The 21,918-nt window shown below is 40.4% G+C and overlaps 1 protein-coding gene across 2 annotated transcripts in view; it reads left to right on the forward strand.

The window, feature by feature from the left end:
* SMCHD1 (structural maintenance of chromosomes flexible hinge domain containing 1) overlaps positions 1 to 21,918 on the forward strand; it is a 170,381-nt gene that overhangs the window by 58,135 nt on the left and 90,328 nt on the right. For both annotated transcript variants that reach the window (XM_074944544.1, XM_074944545.1), the window contains exons 20-24: positions 7,912 to 8,056; positions 8,266 to 8,362; positions 16,646 to 16,718; positions 19,815 to 19,954; positions 21,431 to 21,565. In XM_074944544.1, the coding sequence (XP_074800645.1) occupies positions 7,912 to 8,056; positions 8,266 to 8,362; positions 16,646 to 16,718; positions 19,815 to 19,954; positions 21,431 to 21,565 (590 nt within the window). The remainder of the gene's footprint in view (positions 1 to 7,911; positions 8,057 to 8,265; positions 8,363 to 16,645; positions 16,719 to 19,814; positions 19,955 to 21,430; positions 21,566 to 21,918) is intronic.

The following is a 21,918-nucleotide window of genomic DNA, read 5'->3' on the forward strand; positions in this document are numbered from 1 at the left end:
TACACCCTCTTTTGGCATCTCCCATTGGCTAGTTTAAGGGGGAGCGGCCTAGCATGCTGGCTTCTGTGAATCCCATTCTGAGGTGCCTATCTCTCCCCATTCATTATATAGGAAGCCAAATACCAAACTCAGGCTTTGTGAATCCCAGTGATTTTCTAGGTGCCTAAAAGTTAGGTGTGGTAATGCTCTGCCTCACCATGCCTAAGTTCCTTTGTGAATCTAGCCGAGGTATCAAGTGGTTAGAGCAGGAAAGAGCCTGATGCCTGCCGATCCACCATCTATGGCAGATCAGATGATTGCATTGTGTCTTAGTCAACCTTATAAAAAAAGTAGGATTTTGATATAAGCTAAAAGTTACCCTTGAACTGAACTTCCCTAAAATGTTTATAAAAGAAAAAACAGAATTTCTCTCCTTAGTAGATTTGAATGTAGGGTACTCACTCGACTAGATTTGGGAACTTTTTCATAATTTCATCTCGCTGACTAATCCTACTCTTCTATGAAACTTGGAAAAATTGGCTGACTTTATAATACATTTGAAAAAAAAGTATATATGATACAGAAATTGACTAATGAATCCAAATATGAGTTCATACAACCTAAAATATTTCAAGGTGTATTACAGTCTCATTCATCTATATTTTTATTGTTATATTACAAGAAAAATCTTACAGAACATCAAATACATCAGTACATATTCAGAATATAGATAACTTTGTATAACCAGTTGGAAGATACAGTTGCCTTTGAATATAGTAAAGCAAACTACCAGAAAGAAAACAGCATTTTCCACTACACTTGATATTAAGTAATTCATTATTTGTCCCTTCAATATACTCTGATACATCTATATTTGCTCTAAAACCAGTATATGGTGGGTCATGTGTTTCAAAGTGAGTTAGCTGATTCTTATTTTAGTGACAATGTGGAGCACGTTTCTGCTATAGTTGTATCATGTACTTCAGCCACAATGTTACTGGCTTTTCAATGAGAGGATAAGAGAAATGGAACTACTTCAAACCTGCCAGTTTAATTTTCTTTTCTGACGTCAAATGAAGCTGTGAACTTTTAACTAGTATTTGAAAATTGTTTTGCAGCCTTTTTCTGAAGCAATTTAATTCCATGCCATTGAGCAGCCTTTATTTATCCTTCTTGAGTAGTTGTGTATATGGAAAACTATATACTACTCATACCTTGACGTCTTGTCATAACATATTGCCTTTAATGACTACAATGATGCTTTAATTTGCTGCATAGTATTATTTGTATTCTTTATATGTTTAGGAATCTAGGAGTTTATACTACTTGCTATATTTTGTATTTTTGTGCACCTTAATTAATTACATTTCTCTTTAATTGGGACTTTAACTCAGATACACAGGCTCCCTGCCTGATTGCAGTAGTCAGCCAAACAGTCCAATCCATGACCCGAGATTTTGTAGTGGTAACTGGGCCTTACCTGCCCTGTCTCTTTTTTTGTTGTTGTTGTTTTTTGTTACTGGTCTACCTTATAGTAAGTAAGCAAGGTGTCTACATCTAGTGGACAAAATGTGTTTTATTTGGAAAGTGGTAGGGTCTTTCTTTCCTGCTTTGCAACTCATATTCTCAGGTTCTAAGACACAGCTTATTACCAGCATCCTTCCTAGTTATTGCATTTGTCAGCAGTTCACAATCCAGAGAAAATCACGGCAGAATACTACAAATGTAAAATGTTTTGGGCTTAAAAAATGACTTTACCTCAGGGGGGAAAAGATAGAAATCCTAGGCGATCTCTGTTTCTAGGAGTTCAAGAAAAAATTTCTGTTTTCATGGACCTCTCATAATCTCTCCAGATGACTATAGCCCCTCAAAGCAAACAAGTGACTGAAGGGTTTTAAGTCATAGAGTTTAAGTCCAGAAGGGACCACCAGATCATCTAGTCTGACCTCACTATGTATGATTATATTCCTTCTCCTGTAGTATCTTTTAGGAAGGCAGAAGTATTTTCCTTTCAGGAAGAAGAGGATTCACAAGAAATGTTGGGCATTATTTGTGTAAATTAGTTATTTAAGCATCTGTCTGGAGTTTGCCAAGATCCAAGAGCCCTTCCTCAAAATCCAAAGAAAAAACAGAATCACTTTTCCCTAAAGAAAATACAGGACAAAGTTATTCCTATTCGTCAGAGCAAAGAAAGAACTTTAAAGCAGGCAAAAAACCCTGAATTCAAAACATTCCCTTCCCAAGTAACTTTTCAACCTATGTGGGATCCCTCAGGATATCCTCCAACTACAGAAAGTGTTTTCCTATAATAGATTTTACTGTTAAAAAAAAAAAAAAAGTGTTAGAATATCTTCCATTCTTTTGGAAGTAAACCTATACCTTAAAGACCCCCTTAAAAAGAAAAATGATAGCATTCCGTGGGAGGCAGGGCAGTCTTCGTCCACAGACAACCCGCCAACCTGAAGCATATTCTCACCAGCAACGACACACCACATCATAGTAACTCTAACTCAGGAACCAATCCATGCAACAAACCTCGATGCCAACTCTGCCCACATATCTACACCAGCGACACCATCACAGGACCTAACCAGATCAGCCACACCATCACCGGTTCATTCACCTGCACGTCCACCAATGTAATCTATGCCATCATGTGCCAGCAATGTCCCTCTGCTATGTACATCGGCCAAACTGGACAGTCCCTACATAAAAGGATAAATGGACACAAATCAGATATTAGGAATGGCAATATGCAAAAACCTGTAGGAGAACACTTCAATCTCCCTGGACGCACAAAAGCAGATTTAAAGATAGCCATCCTGCAGCAAAAAAACTTCAGGACCAGACTTCAAAGAGAAACTGCTGAGCTTCAGTTAATTTGCAAATTTGACACCATCAGCTCAGAATTAAACAAAGACTGTGAATGGCTAGCCAACTACAAAAGCAGTTTCTCCTCCCTTGGTGTTCACATCTCAACTGCTAGAAGAGGGCCTCATCCTCCCTGATTGAACTAACCTCGTTATCCCTAGCCTGATTCTTGCTTGCATATTTATACCTGCCTCTGGAAATTTCCACTACATGCATCCGATGAAGTGGGTATTCATTCACGAAAGCTTATGCTCCCATAAGTCTGTTAGTCTATAAGGTGCCACAGGACTCTTTGCCACTTTTACAGATCCAGACTAACACGGCTATCCCTCTGATACTTGACACAAAAAGGATGTGTCGTGACATATCTGCTGTGGATTCCCAAGCTAGAAGAAAAAAGAAAATTCAAAGTTGCTTAACTTAATTGTTTATGCTGTTGATTTCCTGAATGATGGAGACGCTGCTATCTCTATTTTAGCATATGGTAGAAAATGGTGTATGCATTAAAAACCATGAGCAGGAGACTTGGTTGGTATCTGAACAAAAATTCATGGCTCTGCCCTCTTTGGGGAGCAGCTAGATATGTGACTTTCCAAGAAATCAGTAAGTTAGCATTCTTCCTGATAAACAGCAAAGTTGGGTGAAAATACTAGCAGTTTTCCGAACTAGAATTTTCTTGGAAAAGATCAAGTAGGTTTTGTTTTTAAGTCTGAATATAATAGAAACAATTCCAGCAAGTAATCAGGTCAACAATGTAGAGATAGGGTAACCTTTATACTCCCCCGTCCTTTTTTAGGTTTGTCATTCTCTTGCTACATCACATGTAAAATCAGTTTGTAAACTGTCTGAGGCAGAGACCTTGTCTTTGCAGAAAAACAAAGTACCTAGCACACTTCTGGGCACTGTAAAGAATAATAGGCCGGTGGCTCCAAAGCGTGGTACTCAGAAGCATCAGGGTGTCACCCCTTTGAGCTCAGCTGCACTGCCTAAAGATGCCAGGGGCTCAGGCTCTGAGGCACTGTACCACCCCTAAGGAGAAAGACAAACATTGCACTGCCTCCCAATGAGCGGAACCCAGTATTGGTACTGGGTGCGGCAAAGCTCCCATCTATAGAGCGCTCCACACATACACTACTCTTGGTACTTACATCTTACCACTGACACTCCTCTGTGGTACCGAGTGAGCCAATAGTATCGCAATAGTTCGAGTACCCTAGAGCCCTGACTGTCGCGGAAGAACCCCAATCATCAGAACGCAGTACAAAGGCCCAGGTAATGAGCACATCATGGCAATCAGAATCACCCTCGGCTCAGGGCCATGTATTACCAATACCCCAGTCAGTGCTACCCTTACCCAGTGACAACTGTGACAGTGAGCAGAAGAATGTCATTTCCCTGGCCTCTCACCATGACCTGTCATCACAGTACAGGGCACCTCCTCCATCCCATCATGCTGACCTGCAGTCATGGTACTGGGCTCCTTGGGCACCCTCACCACTCAGGCTTTTCCCTCCCCGTTGGCCATACTGGGATCCTTGGGTGATGTACAGATCCCACACCTCGTGGGCATCTAGTGTCTCTCAGAGAGAGTCTGCCAGACGGTCTCCTACAGCTTCACTCTCCTGAGCCCTTGAACCAGAGGAGGAAACTTTTGAAGAACAGGAGGAAAGGCTTGAAGGGAAAGCTACCCCTCTGATTGAAACAGATCTTTAATGGCCCACAGCTGGGCAGATGGTTACCGGTACCAGTCAAAATTCAGATTCAGTTTGCTCAATACACAGCAGTTTATTGGAGAAAGAATTACACAAGCAGTAAAAGGTTACATAATAAGTCTTCCTAATAAGCCTCAATTCCCCAAACGTAAACCTTCAGTAACTATGTTGGCCTTACACAGTATTCTGATTGGCAAACAAAGCAGGTATAGCTACCAATCCTAAATGGAGACTTCTCTTCCCTTCGTTCTTGGTCTGTCAAATGTCCCCCGAAGAGGGTCTTGATTACCCCGAGGACCTCTGGTTCAAAAGTCCTACAAAAGTCCCTCGTAGCAGGGTTTTGGCTACCCTGAGACCCTCTGTCTTACAGCGTCATGGACCTCTTCAGATATTAATTGAGGAACTAACTAATTTATGATACTCTGAGCATTCATACCCTCTGTTATAAAAGGAGTCACATGTCCTCGAAATATGCCCTGTGGGTGTTCCATTACTGGTTTTTTCTAATTTAATCTTTTAGAAGGGACTGCAAAACAGAGACCAAAGATCAGTTGATGTTTACCCTCTCATCAATCATTCACATGAGCTCTCAGTGTAATGCCATCCAAAAAGGTCATTTTGTGCCAAGCTCACTGAATGCATGTTTTTGTTTTCTCTTTACTTCATGAGCTGGCCATTGACTGATATGATCAAAGTTCCAAGTTGAAACACATGGATAGAGTCTCAGTTAACCATTCAAGTGCAATTTCAGCACTCTCAGTAAATCTCCATATCAACTACCTGATACTAAGAATCCTGCTCCCAGAATCCTCTGGTAAATTCAGATGTACCAAGCCAAACCAAACTCATGTTCACCACATTCATTCATATCAATCACAGCAATTTATAATAATTTGGCACCGTCCCAACACCCTCCCGCAAACTTCTCCTTGTCTTCACCAGATGAGGCTGTGATCCCTTGTCCCTCTCCTCTCCTCCTCCCCGCCCCCCATCAGTAGCTGGTGATTTCAAGAACTTCTAAGACCTTGTTAAGAGGGTGGTAGATGAGCTGCAGATTCCCCTACAGGAGGTGGCAGATACACCTCACAACCTAGTGGATATTCTGCACACCTCCTCCTCTGCCAGAATTGCTCTCCTAATTAATGAGACAATTCTAGATCCTGCCAAAGTCATCTGGCACTCACCAGCCTCCATCGCACTAACCTGCAAGAGAGCTGACAAAAAAAAAATACTACATTCCTCCCAAAGAGACAGACTCCTTGTTTCAGCGTCTTCAACCCAGCATGATTCTAGATGTGGTTAATGCACGAGGCAAGCCGCATCACTCCAAGTTGACCCCATACGATCCAGATTGGAAAAGGCTAGATCTCTTTGGGAGGAAGGCATATTCGTTGGCAACATTGCAGTTTAGAGTCACAAACTACCAAGCTGTCATGCCCAAATATAATTGTATTAATTATGAGAAACTCAATGCATTTGTGGAATGTTTAACAGAAACACAAAAGGAGCAGTTTCAGGCCATTGTCAGAGATGGTCAGTTAGTAGCTAGAATGGCGCTAGAGATGGCACTGGGCGCGGTTGATACAGCCACCTGCTCAGTTTCCACTGCCATCGTAATGAGGTGGGCTTCTTGGATACACCTTTCTAGGTTGCCCAAATTGCTGCAGATGACAGTGGAAGATCTCCCGTTTGAAGGGCCCAAACTCTTCACTGAGAAGATGGGCTCTTCTCTCCACACCTTAAAGGATTCCTGGGCCATATTACACTCCTGAGAATCTACTCTGCATGACAGAAGAGAAGATACAGCTCTCAGCCATAGCACATGTCACGACCTCCTCAATACCTGCCATCTCAGCTCTATTATGAGCTGCAGTGTAAAAGATCCAGTGTTCAGAAACAGAAGCAGTCAGTAACCCAATCTGTGACCTCTCAGTCTCTTGTAAGTTGTTTTGACGGGTTGGTCAAGGGCCCAAGCAACTATACCTTGCAGCATCAGCTACCATCTAAACATGCTCCTTCAAAAGTTGCCTGGCCCTCTTGTGCAGCAGTTGGGAGAATATTACCTCCGACAGATAAATTTTGGAGATTATTTCAAAGGGTTACACCTTTCAGTATATGTCCAGCCCCCATTCCCACCCTCCTTCCCCATCCCTCTTCATGGACCCTTGTCACAAGATCTACTGTGCCACGAAATGGATTGTCTGTTATGCTTAGGGGCCACAGAACCGGTCCTGGTGCATCTCAGGGGCAAGGGATTTTACTCCAGGTATTTCCTGATCCCCAAGGCGAAGGGAGGTTGGAGGCCCATTCTAGATCTAAGAGCATTAAACAAATGTGTGACGGCACAGAAGTGCTAGATGGTCACGCTAGCAGCCATTATTCCAGCTATAGAGCCAGGAGATTAGTTGTTGGCCCTCAACCTCAAGATGCCTACTTCCACATTTCAGTACGATTTTCACACAGGAGATTCATACAGCTTACCTTCAGGCAAGACCATTATCAGTACAGGGTGCAGATGAGAGGCCGAATGTCCTCGTTACTGCTCCAGAGTTGGCCTGGGAAAATATTCCATGGGAGAAGCCCTCATCCTCTAAAGGGACAGGGACCTCTTGTATGCCTTTCTCCCATTTTCTCTTCTATCCAAGGTTCTGTTGAAAATTCGACGGGGCAAAGCAATTTATTTTAAGATAGTTAGCTCCCCAGTAGACTTGATTCCAATTTACAGAGGTCTCTGTTTGTACTGTGTAGAGTCCATGGCAAAGATTTTTAGAAGTGGCCAGTGATTTTTGGGTGCTTTGACTTTTTCAAGCATGTTTTCTCAAAACGTGGGGGGGCTTATTTCCAAAGCATGGGTGTGCTCAGAATTTTTTTTTTTAAATCAGGATGCATTAAGGGGCTCAAGTTGGGAACAACTGGGTATCAAAAATGTTTATCCTTGCATGTAAACTGAATTTTGTTTATGTAAATCAGAAGAATATATAAATAGTCTCTTTAATTTTACAAAGCTATCCACTGTCCCTTTGGATTTTGTTGAGACATTTCACAGTGCTTTGAAGTTTCAGACATGTTTTATATAAGTTCTTACATCTATATGTTTGCATTTTAAACAGTTACTCCTAAATCCATATACACCAAAGAAGGAGAGACTGGGAGGTTCAGGTCTATCACTGCTGCCAAAAATCTCAGTTTATTGTCTACTTGCCTGTTAGGATGGGACCCCCCACCCCTACCCCATCAATTGGCCTATTAGGGTGGGAGCTTAGGTGTCTGTACTTATGCCTTAGTTAAAAGAAATATAATGTGTAGTTACAGATAAAATTACCTACATTAACTTTTTTCTCTCTCTTAGAGGGGAAACCAGAAAAATTTTCAGTGGGTCATTTGGATCCTCCATTTCGAGTTGGAGTACCTTTTAATATTCCTTTGGACTTGCAGGATGAATTTGGTCATCCCACACATCTGGCAACTGATATTACGCCAATTCTTGAAGCTAGGTAATGAAACGTATCAAATTTTTATTCTCCCTTTTTTGTAACTCTCTTAAACACTGTTGTTCTTTAATTTTACCAGGTGTTGGACTAGGTATTTTTAATGTAAATTGACTTTCGCTTCCTGTTGCTTCTAAGCGTTCTTACATCTTGTGTATATTTTGGGTGAGAATTAAAATGCTTTTCTTTAAATTAATTTTAATTTATTTTTGTAGTGGTTTGACTTTACAGTATGAAGAAATAAGTAAAGGAACAAATTGCGTCATTAAGGGTGTCACTGCTAAAGGCCACGTAAACAATTACCTGGGCAAGGTAGGCTGAGTGATTTAAATTTGGGCAGTATATTAAAACTGCTCACTGCTTTACATGTAAAATGCATTCTAGTGTTCTGTTGTCTTTATCTGTTCATATTAAAAGTATGGGGAATAAGCAGGAAGAATTCAAAATTATAGTAAATAAACACAACTATGACATAGTTGGCATCACAGAGACTTGGTGGGATAATACGCATGACTGAAATATTGGTATAGAAGGGTACAGCTTGCTCAGGAAGTACAGGCAGGGAAAAAAAGGAGGAGATGTTGCCTTATATATTAGAAATGTAAACACTTGGACTGAGATTGAGATTAAAATAGGAGACAGACTCGTTGAAAATCTCTGGGTAAGGATAAAAGGGGTAAAAAAACAAGGTTGATGTCATTGTAGGGGTCTACTACAGACCACCTAAACAGGAAGAAGAGGTGGATGAGGCTTTTTTTAAACAACTAACAAAATCATCCAAAGCACAGGACTTGGTGGTGATGGGGGACTTCTTCAGCTACTCAGACATCTGTTGGGAAAATAGCACAGCCGGGCATAGATTATCCAATAAGTTCTTGTGTTGTATTGAAGACAGTTTTATTTCAGAAGGTGGAGAAAGCTACTAGCGGAGAGGCTGTTCTAGATTTGATTTTGACAAATAAGGAGGAACTGGTTGAGAATTTGAAAGTGGAAGGCAGCATGGGTGAAAGCGATCATGAAATGGTAAAGTTCATGATTCTAAGGAATGGTAGGAGGGAGAACAGCACAATAAAAACAATGGATTTCAAGAAGGCAGACTTTAGCAAACTCAGGGAGTTGGTAGGTAAGATCGCAAGGGAAGCAAATCAAAGGGGAAAAAGAATTGAAGACAGTTGGCAGTTTTTCAAAGAGACATTATTAAGGGCACAAGAGCAAACTATCCCACTGCGTAGGAAAGATAGGAAGTATGGCAAGAGACCACACTGGCTTAACCAGGAGATCTTCATTAACGTAAAAAATCAAAAAAGAGTCCTATAAAAAGTGGAAATTACACCTCTACCCCGATATAACGCGGTCCTCGGGAGCCAAAAAATCTTACTGTCTTATAGGTGAGACCGCATTATATAGGGGTAGGGAGAGGAACCACTTCCCGCCCCAGCTCACCTCTGCTCTGCCTCCACCTCCTCCCCTGAGCGCGCCGCTGCCGCTCCGCTTCTCCCCCGCCCCTTGCCACGCCAATCAGCTGTTGGGTGTGGGAAGCCTGGAAGGAAGAGGGTGGGGGGAGAAGTGGGGTGGCGGCGCGCGCTCAGGGGAGGAGGCGGAGGCAGAGTGGAGGTGAGCTGGGGCGGGGAGAGGTTCCTCTGTGCCCCCAGCCCACTGCGCTCTGCCTCCTCCCATGAGTGCGCCGCAGTTCCGCTTCTCCCTCCTCCCAGGCTTGCCGCGCCAGCTGATTGGCATGGCAAGCCTGAGAGGGAGGAGAAGCGAAGCTATGGTGTTCTCGTGGGACGAGGCGGAGGCAAGCTGGGGTGGGGGGTCCACAGCAAGTAAGCGGGGGGGTGCAGTGGAACCACTTGCGGTAACACAAATTCGGATATAATGAGGTAAAGCAGCCCCACTCCCCGGAGCGCTGCTTTACCGCGTTATATCCGAATTGTCGTTATATCGGACCGCATTATATTGGGGTAGAGGTGTAGGTGAAATTAAAAAGGATGAATGTAAACAAATACTACAAGTATGTAGGGACAAAATTAGAAAGGGACAAAATTAGAAAATTAGAAAGATGAAACTAGCTAGAGACATAAAGGGTAACGAAAACATTCTACAAATACATTAGAAGCAAGAGGAAGACTAAGGACAGAGTAGTCCCATTACTCAATAAGGGGTGGGAAACAAAAACAGAAAATGTGGAAAGGGTAGAGGTGCTCAATGACTTCTTTGTTTTGGTTTTCACCAAGAAGGTTGGTGGTGATTGAACATCTAACATAGTTAATGCCAGTGAAAATGAGGTAGGATCAGAGGCTAAAATAGGGAAAGCTCAAGTTACAAATTACTTAGACAAGTTAGATATCTTCAAGTCACCAGGGCCTGATGAAATGCATCCTAGAATACTCAAGGAGCTGACTGAGGAGATATCTGAGCCATTAGTGATTATCTTTGAAAAGCCATGGAAGACTGGAGCGATTCCAGAAGACTGGAAAAGGGCAAATATAGTGCCAATCTATAAAAAGGGAAATAAGGACAACCTGGGGAATTACAAACCAGTCAGCTGAACTTCTGTACCTGGAAAAATAATGAGCAAATAATTAAGTAAGCAATTTGCAAATATCTAGATGATAATGAGGTGATAAGTAAAAGTCAGCATGGATTTGCCAGGAACAAATCGTGTCAAACCAACCTAATAGCTTTCTTTGACAGGGTAACAAGCCTTGTGGATGGGGGGAAGTGGTAGATGTGGTATATCTTGACTTTAGTAAAGCTTTGGATACTGTCTCGCATGACCTCATAAACAAACTAAGGAAATGCAATCTCAATGGCGTAATTATAAGTTGGGTGCGTAACTGGTTACAGAACCGTTCCCAGAGAGTAGTTTTTAGTGGTTCACAGTCATGCTGCAAGGGCATTACGAATGGGGTATTGCAGCCAGGGATCAGTTCTGGGTCCGGTTCTGTTCTATATTTTCACCAATGATTTAGATAATGGCATAGAGAGTACACTTATAAAGTTTGCAGATGATACCAAGATGGGAGGGGTTGCAAGTGCTTTGGAGGATAGGATTATAATTCAAAATGATCCGGACAAACTGGAGAAATGATCTGAAGTATATAGGATGAAATTCAATAAGGACAAATGCAAAGTACTCCTTTGAAGGAACTATCAGTTGCACACATACAAAATGGGAAATGACTGCCTAGGAAGGAGTACTGCGGAAAGGGATCTGGGGAGTCATAGTGGACCAGAAGCTAAATATGAGTCAACAGTATAACACTGTTGCAAAAAAAAGTGAACGTCATTTGGGGATGTATTGGCAGCAGTGTTGTAAACAAGACATAAAAAGTAATTCTTCTGCTCTGCTCCTCACTGATTAGGCCTCAACTGGAGTATTGCGTCCAGTTCTGGGTGCCACATTTCAGGAAAGATGTGGACAAATTGGAGAAAGTCCAGAGAAGTGACAAATTTGATTAAGTGTCTAGAAAACATGATCCATGAGAGAAGATTAAACAAATCCAAACTTTTCAGTCTGGAAAAGAGAAGACTAAGAGGGGACGTAACAGTTTTTAAGTACATAAAAGGTTATTATAAGGAGGAAGGACAGAAATTGTTCTTCTTAACCTCTGAGGATAGGACAAGAAGCAATGGGCTTAAATTGCAGCAAGGGTTGGACATTAGAAAAACTTCCTAACTGTCATAAAGGGTAACGAAGGTGGTTAGGGTGGTTAAGCACGGAATAAATTGCCTAGGGAGGTTGTGGAATCTCCATCACTGGAGATTTTTAAGAGCAGGTTAGACAAATACCTGTCAGGAATGGTCTAGATAATACTTAGTCCTGCCGTGAGTACAGGGGACTGGACTAGATGACCTCTCAAGGTCCCTTCCAGTCCTATGATTCTATGATTAATTGACTTGGATACAGCATTTCTTATAACAAACATACGTGTTTCTTGGATTGTCTTAAAAGTAAATGAAATCTGTGAGGGCGTTGGGGTATCATTGATGGGGCGTCGTGGGTGAGAGGAAGGCTCTCCTGATTCCTGGAAGACGTGTTCTGAGGGAGGAGTTTGGATGGAAGAGGGAGGGCACATACTTGGTCATTGAAAACAGGAGGTTTGTTCCAGTCATAGGGATTGCATGTGTGAAGGTATAAAGCTGAGAATGTGAGGGATGAGCAAAAAGGGAATACCAGTGAAAGAGAATTGGGAGGAGTTTAGGGAGAGAAGGGAGTAGTGAGTAAAGAAGAGTAACAGCAGAAATGTAGATTGTGGCAAGATTAGGGAGGATCTTGAAGACTGGGTTGAGAAACTTGAATTCAATCTAGTAAAATGGGAAGCCACTTAAAGAACTCAGGGTGCAGGAATGTGATGTAATCATTGTAGGAGAGGAAAATTACCCTTGCAATGGCTGGTTGGATAAACTGTGAGGCGATAAAAACTAGAGATGATAAAATATAGACACAAGTTTTAACTATGCAAATGAAGAAAGGATGTTTTATGCTTATATCAGAAGTGGTGACAGTACCTAACAGAGGACTGGATGGAGGGGAAAGAAGGAGTCAGAAGAGTTAAAAAGATTACATTACAGTAATGAATCTAACAGATAAGTTGGATAGTGTAGTTGACAGTGGTGATTAAAAAAGAAAAAAGCGGGAGCCAGGAAGCAGAGAACGTTAGGAGGAAAACTATTCACTTTCTTCAAAATAGTCTGAGATGATAGCAAAACAATCAGGATACTTCGGAGAGGTAGCCAGAAAGGATACTGAATGGGAGAGGAAGAAGTTGGGAGTAGAGAGAGAACTCTGGCAATAGTTACTCTCTGAGATCTCATTCTCTCTAGAGTGGAAAAGGAGGAGGGAACCAAGGAAAAGACACAGGTGTGGTTGAGAAGGAGGATGAGGAAATGCTGAAGGAGTGAGCCTGCGAGGTGGGGAAAAACCTAGATAATAGTAATGGGAAAATAGTAGAAAGAAGATTGTGGATCAGTGTAGCAGGTATCGGACAGTATCACAATAAAGAAGAAGAATCAGTATTTTGGTTTAGCTGGGAGGCAATTAGTGACATAGTTCAGAGTGGTTCTGGTGGAATGGAGAGGGACAAAGTCAGATTGTAGGGGATCAAGGAGCCACGTGAAGGAGAGGGAACAGTGCAAAAAGACAGCACATTCTAAGATTCTGAATAAACAGAGGAGGGTAGGTGCTGAAGGTAGATAAAAAGGCAGGTGGGAATAGGTGAAGATTATTTTCAAAACACTAAAGCAGATGTAAGAGCATGCATGAAGGCAAAAGGAAAAAGATAGGTGAAAGGTAAGAGAGAGGGAGGGGTCTGAGAAGAATTCAGGCATGAAAGAAAGTCCATCTGAGGTCCAGAAGGAGGTTAGAGGCAGAGAAGTTAAAACTCTCCTGGTAAAGATAGAGGAAAAAATAGGGGTGATGTCATGGTAAGTGTCTACTATAGACCACCGAGTCAGGAGAATGAAATGGATGAGGCATTTCTAGAACAAATATGAGAAATATCCAAAACACAAAAACCTGATAGTAAGGGGGGACTTTAACTGCCCAGGCATCTGGTAGAAAAGTAATAGGGCTAAACAAGTATCCAGTAAGTTCTTGAAATGTGTTGGGGACAACTTTTTGTTTCAGAAAGTGGAGGAAGTAACCAGGGGGAAAGCCATTTTAGACTTGAGTCTGACCAATGGGCAGGAATTGGTTATGAATCTGAAAGTGGAAGGCAATTGAGTGAGAGTGATCATGAAGTGATAGATTTAATGATTCTAAGCAAAGGAAGAGTAAGAGCAGCAAAATAAGCACAATGGGCTTCAAAAACACACACTTTAACAAACTCAGAGAACCGGTAGGCAGGATTCTATGGGAAGAAAATCTAAGGGATAAAGACGTGCAGGAGAAGTGACAGTTTCTCAAGGAGACCATATTTAAAGGCACAACTGCAAACGATCCCGATGTGAAGTAAAGATAGGAATAATAGTAAGAGGCTCCATCAGGAGGTCTTTGATGACCTGAAAATCAAAAAGGAGTACTACAAAAAGTGGAAACATGAATCAATTGCTAAGGAGAAGTATAAAAGAATAGCACAAACAAGTAGGGACAAAATCAGAAAGGCTCAGGCACAAAATGGAGGACGGGTGAGATCCCAGAGAACTGGAAAAGGGCAAATATAGTACCTATCTTGAAAAAGAGGAGCAAAGAGGACCCAGGGATTTAGCCCGATCAGCTTATCTTCAATATCTGAAAAGATAGTGGAACAAATTATTAAACAATCAATTTGTAAGTACCTAAAGGGTAATAGGGTGATAAGGAAGAGACACATGGATTTGTCAAGAACAAATCATGCCAAACCAACCTAATTTCCTTTGAAAGGTTACTGGCCTAGTGGATGACATATCAGTAGGTGTGATTTTTTATATATATATATATATATATATATATAAAAGTAAGTTTTAGTTTAGTTTAGTTTGCAGATGACACCAAGCTGGGAGGGTTTGCAAGCTTTTTGGAATTAGAATTAGAATTGAAAAAGACCTTGAGAAATTGGAGAATTAGTCTGAAATCAACAAGATAAAAATCAATAAAGATAAGAACAAAGTATTTTGGTTAGGAAGAAAAAAATCAAATGCACACATACAAAATGGGGACTAACTAGTTGGGGTGGGGTACGCTGGAAATGATCTAGGGGCTATAGTTGATCGCAGATTGAATGAGTCAGTGTGATGCTGATGCAAAAAAGGCTAATATCTTTCTGAGGCATATTAGTAGCCGTTAGACACAGGAGATAGTTCTCCTGCTCTGTACTGGACTGGCGAGGCCTCAGCTGGAATACTATGTCCAGTTCTTGGCACCACACTTTAGGAAAGATTGAAGAGATTGCAGAGAAGAACAAAATATTATAAAGGTTTAGAAACCCATGAGGAAAGGTTAAAAAACTGGGCATGTTTATTCTTGAGAAAAGAAGACTGAATGGACACCTGATAAGTCTTCAAATATGTGAAAGTCTGTTATAAAAAGGATGGTGATAAATTGTTCTCTGTGTCCATTGAAGGTAGGAAAAAGAAGTAATGGACTTAATCTCTAGCAAGGGAGATACAGGTTAGATATTCAGAAAAACTTACTGACTGTAAGGTTAGTTAAGCTCTGGAATAAGTTTCCAAGGGAGGTTGTGGTATCTTCATCATTAGAGGGTTTTTTAAATCATGTTAGACAAACACCTGTCAGGGATGGTCTTGATTTACTTGGTTCTGTCTCAGTGCAGGGGGCTGGACTTGATGACTTCTTGAGGTCCCTTCCAGCCCCACTCTTCTATAATTCTGTGACCCTACCTTGTAATTATAATGGCACAGAAGCGCAATTATAGATTAGGCCGGAATAGAGACTGGGAGTGGTTGGGTCATTACAAAACCTAAACTTAATTTCCCCAATGCTAATTTCTCCTGACTGTTACTCACACCTTCTTGTCAACTGTCTGTAATGGGCCACTCTTACCACTTCAAAAGTTATTTTTCCTCCCTTGGTATCCTGCTGTTGTTTGATTTATTTTGTTAGACTGATCTCACACTTGGTAAAGCAATCCCCCATCCTTTCATGTATTTATACCTGCTCCTGTATTTTCACTCCATGCTTCCGATGAAGTGGGTTCTAGCCCACGAAAGCTTATGCCCAAATACAGTCTCTAAGGTGCCACAAGCACTCCTTGTTGTTTTTTTTTTTTACAGTTAACATTGCGTCATGACATCTGTTTAAAGGTCGACTTTTCTAAATCCTTTAAAATGGACATCTGTTTTTTCTGCCTTTTGCAGTATTGTTTGCATTTATTTTCATGAGCCATTTTTGGAGCTTTAGTTTCCCAGATTTAGCATCTCTGGGGTGGAAGAAAGATAAATGCAATCAACCACTTGCAACTATGTCTACTCAGACTTTGTTTTGTAACTCTTTTATTACATACTCTTGCAAATTGTATACACACAAACATTTTCAAGTAGCTACAAAATATGAGGCACTCAGGGACTGCAATGCTCCCTGTCGGATTTAATTCCTAGAGGTTTGGGCTTATGGGAGGTCTTCAACTGGGAGCCTGGGCTTAGTGATGATTAGTGATATATCTTCAAATCAATGCTTACAGATAATTATATAACTAGAATTGCCTCCATTTTTATTACCTGTCCAGACTGGTATTCACTCTCCCTCCCTTCTTATTGTCTTGTTTCAGGCAGATAGAGAGCGATAGACAAGGTCTGCATATCTCTTCTTTAAACCCCCCCCCCCCCAACTAACTTTTTTTAATAGCTGTTGTTTTGTGTCCATTCATACATGCATCTAGGCAGGCAACCACAAGTTATGTTAACTGCTTTTAAAGGGTCTGGGTTCATGTGGGTTGATATGCAGCAACAAGAATAGAGATCTCTGGAGGCAATAACGTCAGAAAACTGAAAACCTACTTTGCAACTTAATACAGAAAAATTGTGTAAGCCTCTGGAATTTCACAAAAATATTCATGAAAGTCCAAAATATGTTTTTGTAGGATATGAGAATTTATGTAAACAAATTTAGAATCTGCATTTGTTCAGCATTAATCCTTACAATGTTCTTTTCAATAGAATTTCAGTCTGAAGGTTATTCTTCCTGGTTTGAAAGAAGACTCACAGATCTTCAAAATAAGATTACTGCCTGGTAAGTATTTTGAAATATTTGTGATGACATATTGAAAAATATTCTAATGCTTTTTTTTTTTTTTTGTAATGGTGTCCCTCCATCCAAGAAGACACAATACCTGATGAGATGTACATTTGCCTCTACATAATTTATGATCTGTCATTGTCCATAATATGTCAGTCCAGGTATTGGGCTTTGTATATTATTACTAGCAAGTGAATACTGGAAACTTAAAACAAACTTTATGATGTCATTCCCCCTTTATATGGCAAACATTGGCTCAGCATTCCAGCTCTACCTGTTCTCTTAGCAGCTGGAAATCACCCGCCTGGCTGAGATACATTTTGGATATTTGCAAGGCTGCCACTTGACCCTTTGTATATATGTTTGCAAACCACTGTGCCATTCTGCTGCATCCAGCTCAGATGCAAATTTTGGGAAGACAATCCTGCAGTCTGTGTTCAAACACACCCTGAGCCCCAGCTACTGCGGGTACTACCTGACGGTCATCTGGATGGAATACATGGCTGTATCTATTCAAAGAAGAAAACATGGTTACTTACTGTAACTTTTGTTCTTTGAGATGTGAAGCAGACATGTATTGTGCAACCCATCCTCCTCTGATGTTTTGGTGCGAAGGAACTTTTGAGGGTCGGGATGGCGCCACCGTTATAAGGCCAGGAGAGGGCATAAGGCCACAAGATGTGAGCAATGCCCCTACAGGCACTGCTAGGGAAAGTTCTCTGGCGCACTGCATGTGCGCACATCTGCATGGAATACATGTCTGCATCACATCTTGAAGAACAACAGTTACAGTAAGTAACAATGTTTTATTGGACCAGCTTCTGTTGGTGAAAGAGACAAGCTTATGAGCTCAACAGAACTTCTCTTTACCTTGTCTCTGTCATATCCTGGGACTAACCTGGCTACAACAACATTGCAAATACTAATTTCTCAAGCAGTTCCACTTATACAGTATATGAAAGAGATTTACCACCGTGCCTTCAAGAAAAGATGCCAAATGCCCTTGTTCAGATGGTGCTGTTACTCCTTTTTGCACAGGCTTTTCCAGATTAGGGAAATGTATGAGGTTTGTCAGGTCTGTCATGGGTTAGCTACTCTTGGCCTCTGCCCTTTTGACTGACATCAGGTGTGCCAAACCATTTTGGGGAAATTATTCTACGGTTGCCTTCCTTATAGTTAGACTAGCAAGTCCACACGTAATTTCTATTTTATTCCATTACCTTTTTCTGGGCTGCAGACAGATGTAAATGCTGTCTTCTGAGAATGGGTATAACAGTCTAATTTGATCAGATTACATGAAATGAAAGATGTACTTCTGAATTTTCACCTCTTCCTTTGTCAAAGATATTCGGACATTCTCTGTCTTCCTGCAAATACCAGACACAGTTGAGATTTGTTCATAGAATTGCCGGGCATGGCCACCTACTTTGCACTGGAATCTATTCCTTTGGCAGTGCAGTGACACTTCAGAGCAATTGATTCAGTGCAATCCTACCTTTTAAAGCTAATTTGGGGGCAATAATGAGCAAAATTTTTTTCATTCTTTGCTTTTTTTAGGGGACTAAAATTTCATTGGGGGTTGCTTCCTGAGTAGAACTACCTGTTCATCTCCTTCTCTCCATCTGTTCCTCCTGTTTGCTTTTTATGATGTCACAGGCCATCCCAAATAAGATGAAAGTACACTGGTGCTCCATGTGCAAAGAGAACATAGCAACTACAGAAGAGCAACTCTGCTAAGATTGTTTCATGGGCCTGGGAACAATTGTAGGTCATGTCAGTCCTGTGCGGAAGATCCTTAATTGCCACTTTAGAACTTAATAAAAACTCTGCATCTGGTCTCTTAATGCCTATCCTTTTCATTTGACATTTTTAATCGTTAGGGTCCCATTCAGCCACGGTAGGCAAAGTTAGTAACCAGTTCTTGCTGATGATGTTTTTCTACCATTTATTCTCCCAAAAGCTTGTTCTACACTCTGGTTTTCAAAAATAACTTCCTGTAAGGGATAGATCAGAAAACTCTGTTTGGCTAAAGCTTTTTACTAGCAGAGATTTTAATGTAGTCTTCAAAAGTTGTCATGGTCTCTTTTCCCTCCCCCCAATCCCCAAAATAGCTGTCACTTAATAGGTCTTTTCCCACTTGTTGATAAAAATCAGTTTTAGATATTTGGGTTATAAATGTATAGATCCCAGCTCAGGTGGAGTATCATAACTAATTACTTAGTTCCCTTTCCCTTTTTAAATTTTTTCTAAATGAATGGAGCTTTCACTCAGGATTTACTGTTCTCTGTGATTCATCATAGTTGTTTTTATTGCATAGGGTAGAAATTAGAAGTTTTAAATAACTAATGGACAAGAAGAGAGATTCTTTGCAAAATATTTCTGAAAATAGACCAAAGCTATTTATTTTGTCTTTATTCATTCTCGAAGGACTTTGACATATACCTTTGGTCTAATAACTTACAGTTTTCTTTAGGGACTCAACATTAATTTTCAGAATTAAGATTGACAACATATAAAAATTATTTTACTTTTTAAGCTATAAAGTTTATTTCGACAGCTCTCACTATGCCCTCCACATCACATCATTTTTTCTTTTTATTTATTTTTCTTTATGTTTGTGTATGAGTTATAAAGGTGGTAGATTACATGATTAGAATGCCTTTTAGCATGATTGATCAGATTTCTTTGTGGTTATCTGCACCCTATAGCACATTTCATATATTTGCACTACATCTCACGGGAAAGTCCAGTTTCAGTATCTCTGTTGGTTTACTGGTCAGCACTGATAGTATTGGTGACTTGTAAAGATGTTATTTTATATATCTGGTGATTGCTGTATGTTTGTCTATTTAAGCACATTCAGGAGAATAGTAAACAATGCACATGTAAGGACAGAACCCCCTGCTTATTTCAATACTAGAATTCTTCTGAGGAAAGATTCATGAACATGAATTGTGCTAGATTGTTTGTTACCAAAGGTACCTTGGCAGTTTATTTTCAGATTACTGTTGTTACACAGAAAAACTGAAGTCAGATAACTTGTAAAATTCTGAAGTGTAACCTCTACTCTGAAACTGTGTATGTTTACAGGCCCTCCTCGTCAATTGAAAGTGAAACCTGATTCGGAAATTCTAAAGATTGAAAATGGGACATCTTTCCCCTTTCAGGTTGAAGTGTTGGATGAAGCAGGAAATATAACAGCACAACCAAAACTGATAGTTCATTGTAAGGTAGGCTACATTTTATGTATACTAGCATAGGCTTCTGTTACGGCACTTGCTTTAATAAAAAAGTGTGGAAAATCTATAATAAAAAAGTTTCATCAACCAAATGTAATTTTCCAGACATTTTGAGATTTGATAGTAATTGCAACTTCAGTGCCACCTCTACCACATAGTCCCTGACTAAATGTCAGAGGTACAAAAAGCTGACACATTAGAGATTAAAGAGATATTGGGATGAGGATATTTAATTACAGTATCAAGATACTTCAGGTCATGCTGTGTGCGCGTGTGTGTGCGCGTGCGTGTGCGCATGTGTAGAGAAAGAGAAACCCAGCTTACATTTATTTGGTCTTTGGATTAGCTAATGCCTCAAGTGAACTCTTAATATAAGAAATAACAGACTATTTTTTGCAATATATTGTATGACAATAATTATTTTTAGTATTGGTTGTTTAACTGTCAGCAAACCACTGCAGAAGTTAATATTTTTTTAACTCCTCTAACCCATTGCATGTATTTAGATTTCTCAGAAATAAGCTCACTGCGGGCAACTTTAAAATGTTTAACAAGAATATTTGCACTTAGATTTTCATGTGTGTATTGTTTATGCATGTTACAAACTTAACTTTAACATTTTTATTTTGTGAATGAGTGGAAAGTTTTCTATAAATTTTAGGGTATAAATCTAAACAAATTTTAAATTTTGAGTGGCAAGAGTCATTGTTTGGGGAAAAAAATAATTTAAGGCAAAATATTTTAAATATGCTTAGAGATGAAAATGCAGGCCAATCTGTATAAAAACAAATAGTGTATTATTCACATATCCTAAGGGCAGGCCCACACTAGAGACGTTTGCTGGTATAGCTGTGTCAGTTAAGTGTGGGGATTTTTGTTTGTTTGGCGGTGTTCTGTTTTGTTTTCTTGTGACATTTCTATAACAGCAAAACCCCTAGAGTAGCTGCAGTTAAATTGGCATAAAAGTGCTTTTTGCCAGTATACTTTATTTCACTCCAGGAACTGATACAAGCTATACTGACAGTATAAGATGTGTACACACGGAACCATTTGCCATAGCTGTATCAGCAAAAGTTTTCCAGTGTAGACTGGACCTAAATTTTTAGGATAATGTGAGGGATTGTTGAAAACCAGTGTTTAAGCCTAAGCTACCTCGTTGCTATAACTAAGGAGGGACTAGTGCCCCTACATAATACATTGTTTGATACTTTTTTGTATGTATTATTAAATATGCATTATTAAACATGTATGTCAGTTACAGTTGTGATCCTTATCCTCCCAGGCCTCTCCTGTTGTTGTTTGTTCTCCATTGCTGTGAAAAGCCTGGCTTTGGATTCCAAGATTCTTGAAGGAGTGGACCTCTAATTTTACCTGTAAAGAGCCATGCTTGCCTTTGGTGTTGCATAACTAATATTTTAACTTATTTACATGCTACTATATTTAAGTGTAATTTTGCATTTTAAATAGTTTGTAGGTGCTCCAAGTCTTCCTGTGTATGCCGTGGATTGCAGTAACGCTGGGACAAATATTTTAACTGGACCAGTGGTGCATGTACAGAATATAAAGAAAGACCAGATGCTCAAAGCAAGGATTGAAATACCTGTAAGTATTGATCTGCTGATGGATGCGAATGAAAGAGGTAGGGATGAATTTAAGTGACCGGCTGCAACTTTTTGAGCTTCACAATGGGGAGGGGTGCTATATGCCTACTCCCTCACATATCAGACAGTTAAAGGAGGCCAATACAGAGTTATAGGGCTCCTGCCCTATAACCAGTAACTCGTCTTAGACCCTCTTTGGGGGCTCATTCTCCCCGCCTCTGCTCCATGCAAAGGGGTTAGAGACTCTAAGGGGAACCTCTGTCTTAGAAGACTTCAGGTCTCCCTTTCTTCTTCCAGGCATAAGGTCTACCAGTGAAATCCCAGGTCTCATTTACCTCTGGGAGCTGGCCTTTC

Source organism: Natator depressus, chromosome 2 (assembly GCF_965152275.1).
Source record: "Natator depressus isolate rNatDep1 chromosome 2, rNatDep2.hap1, whole genome shotgun sequence".
In the NCBI taxonomy this organism is placed as follows: domain Eukaryota; kingdom Metazoa; phylum Chordata; order Testudines; family Cheloniidae; genus Natator; species Natator depressus.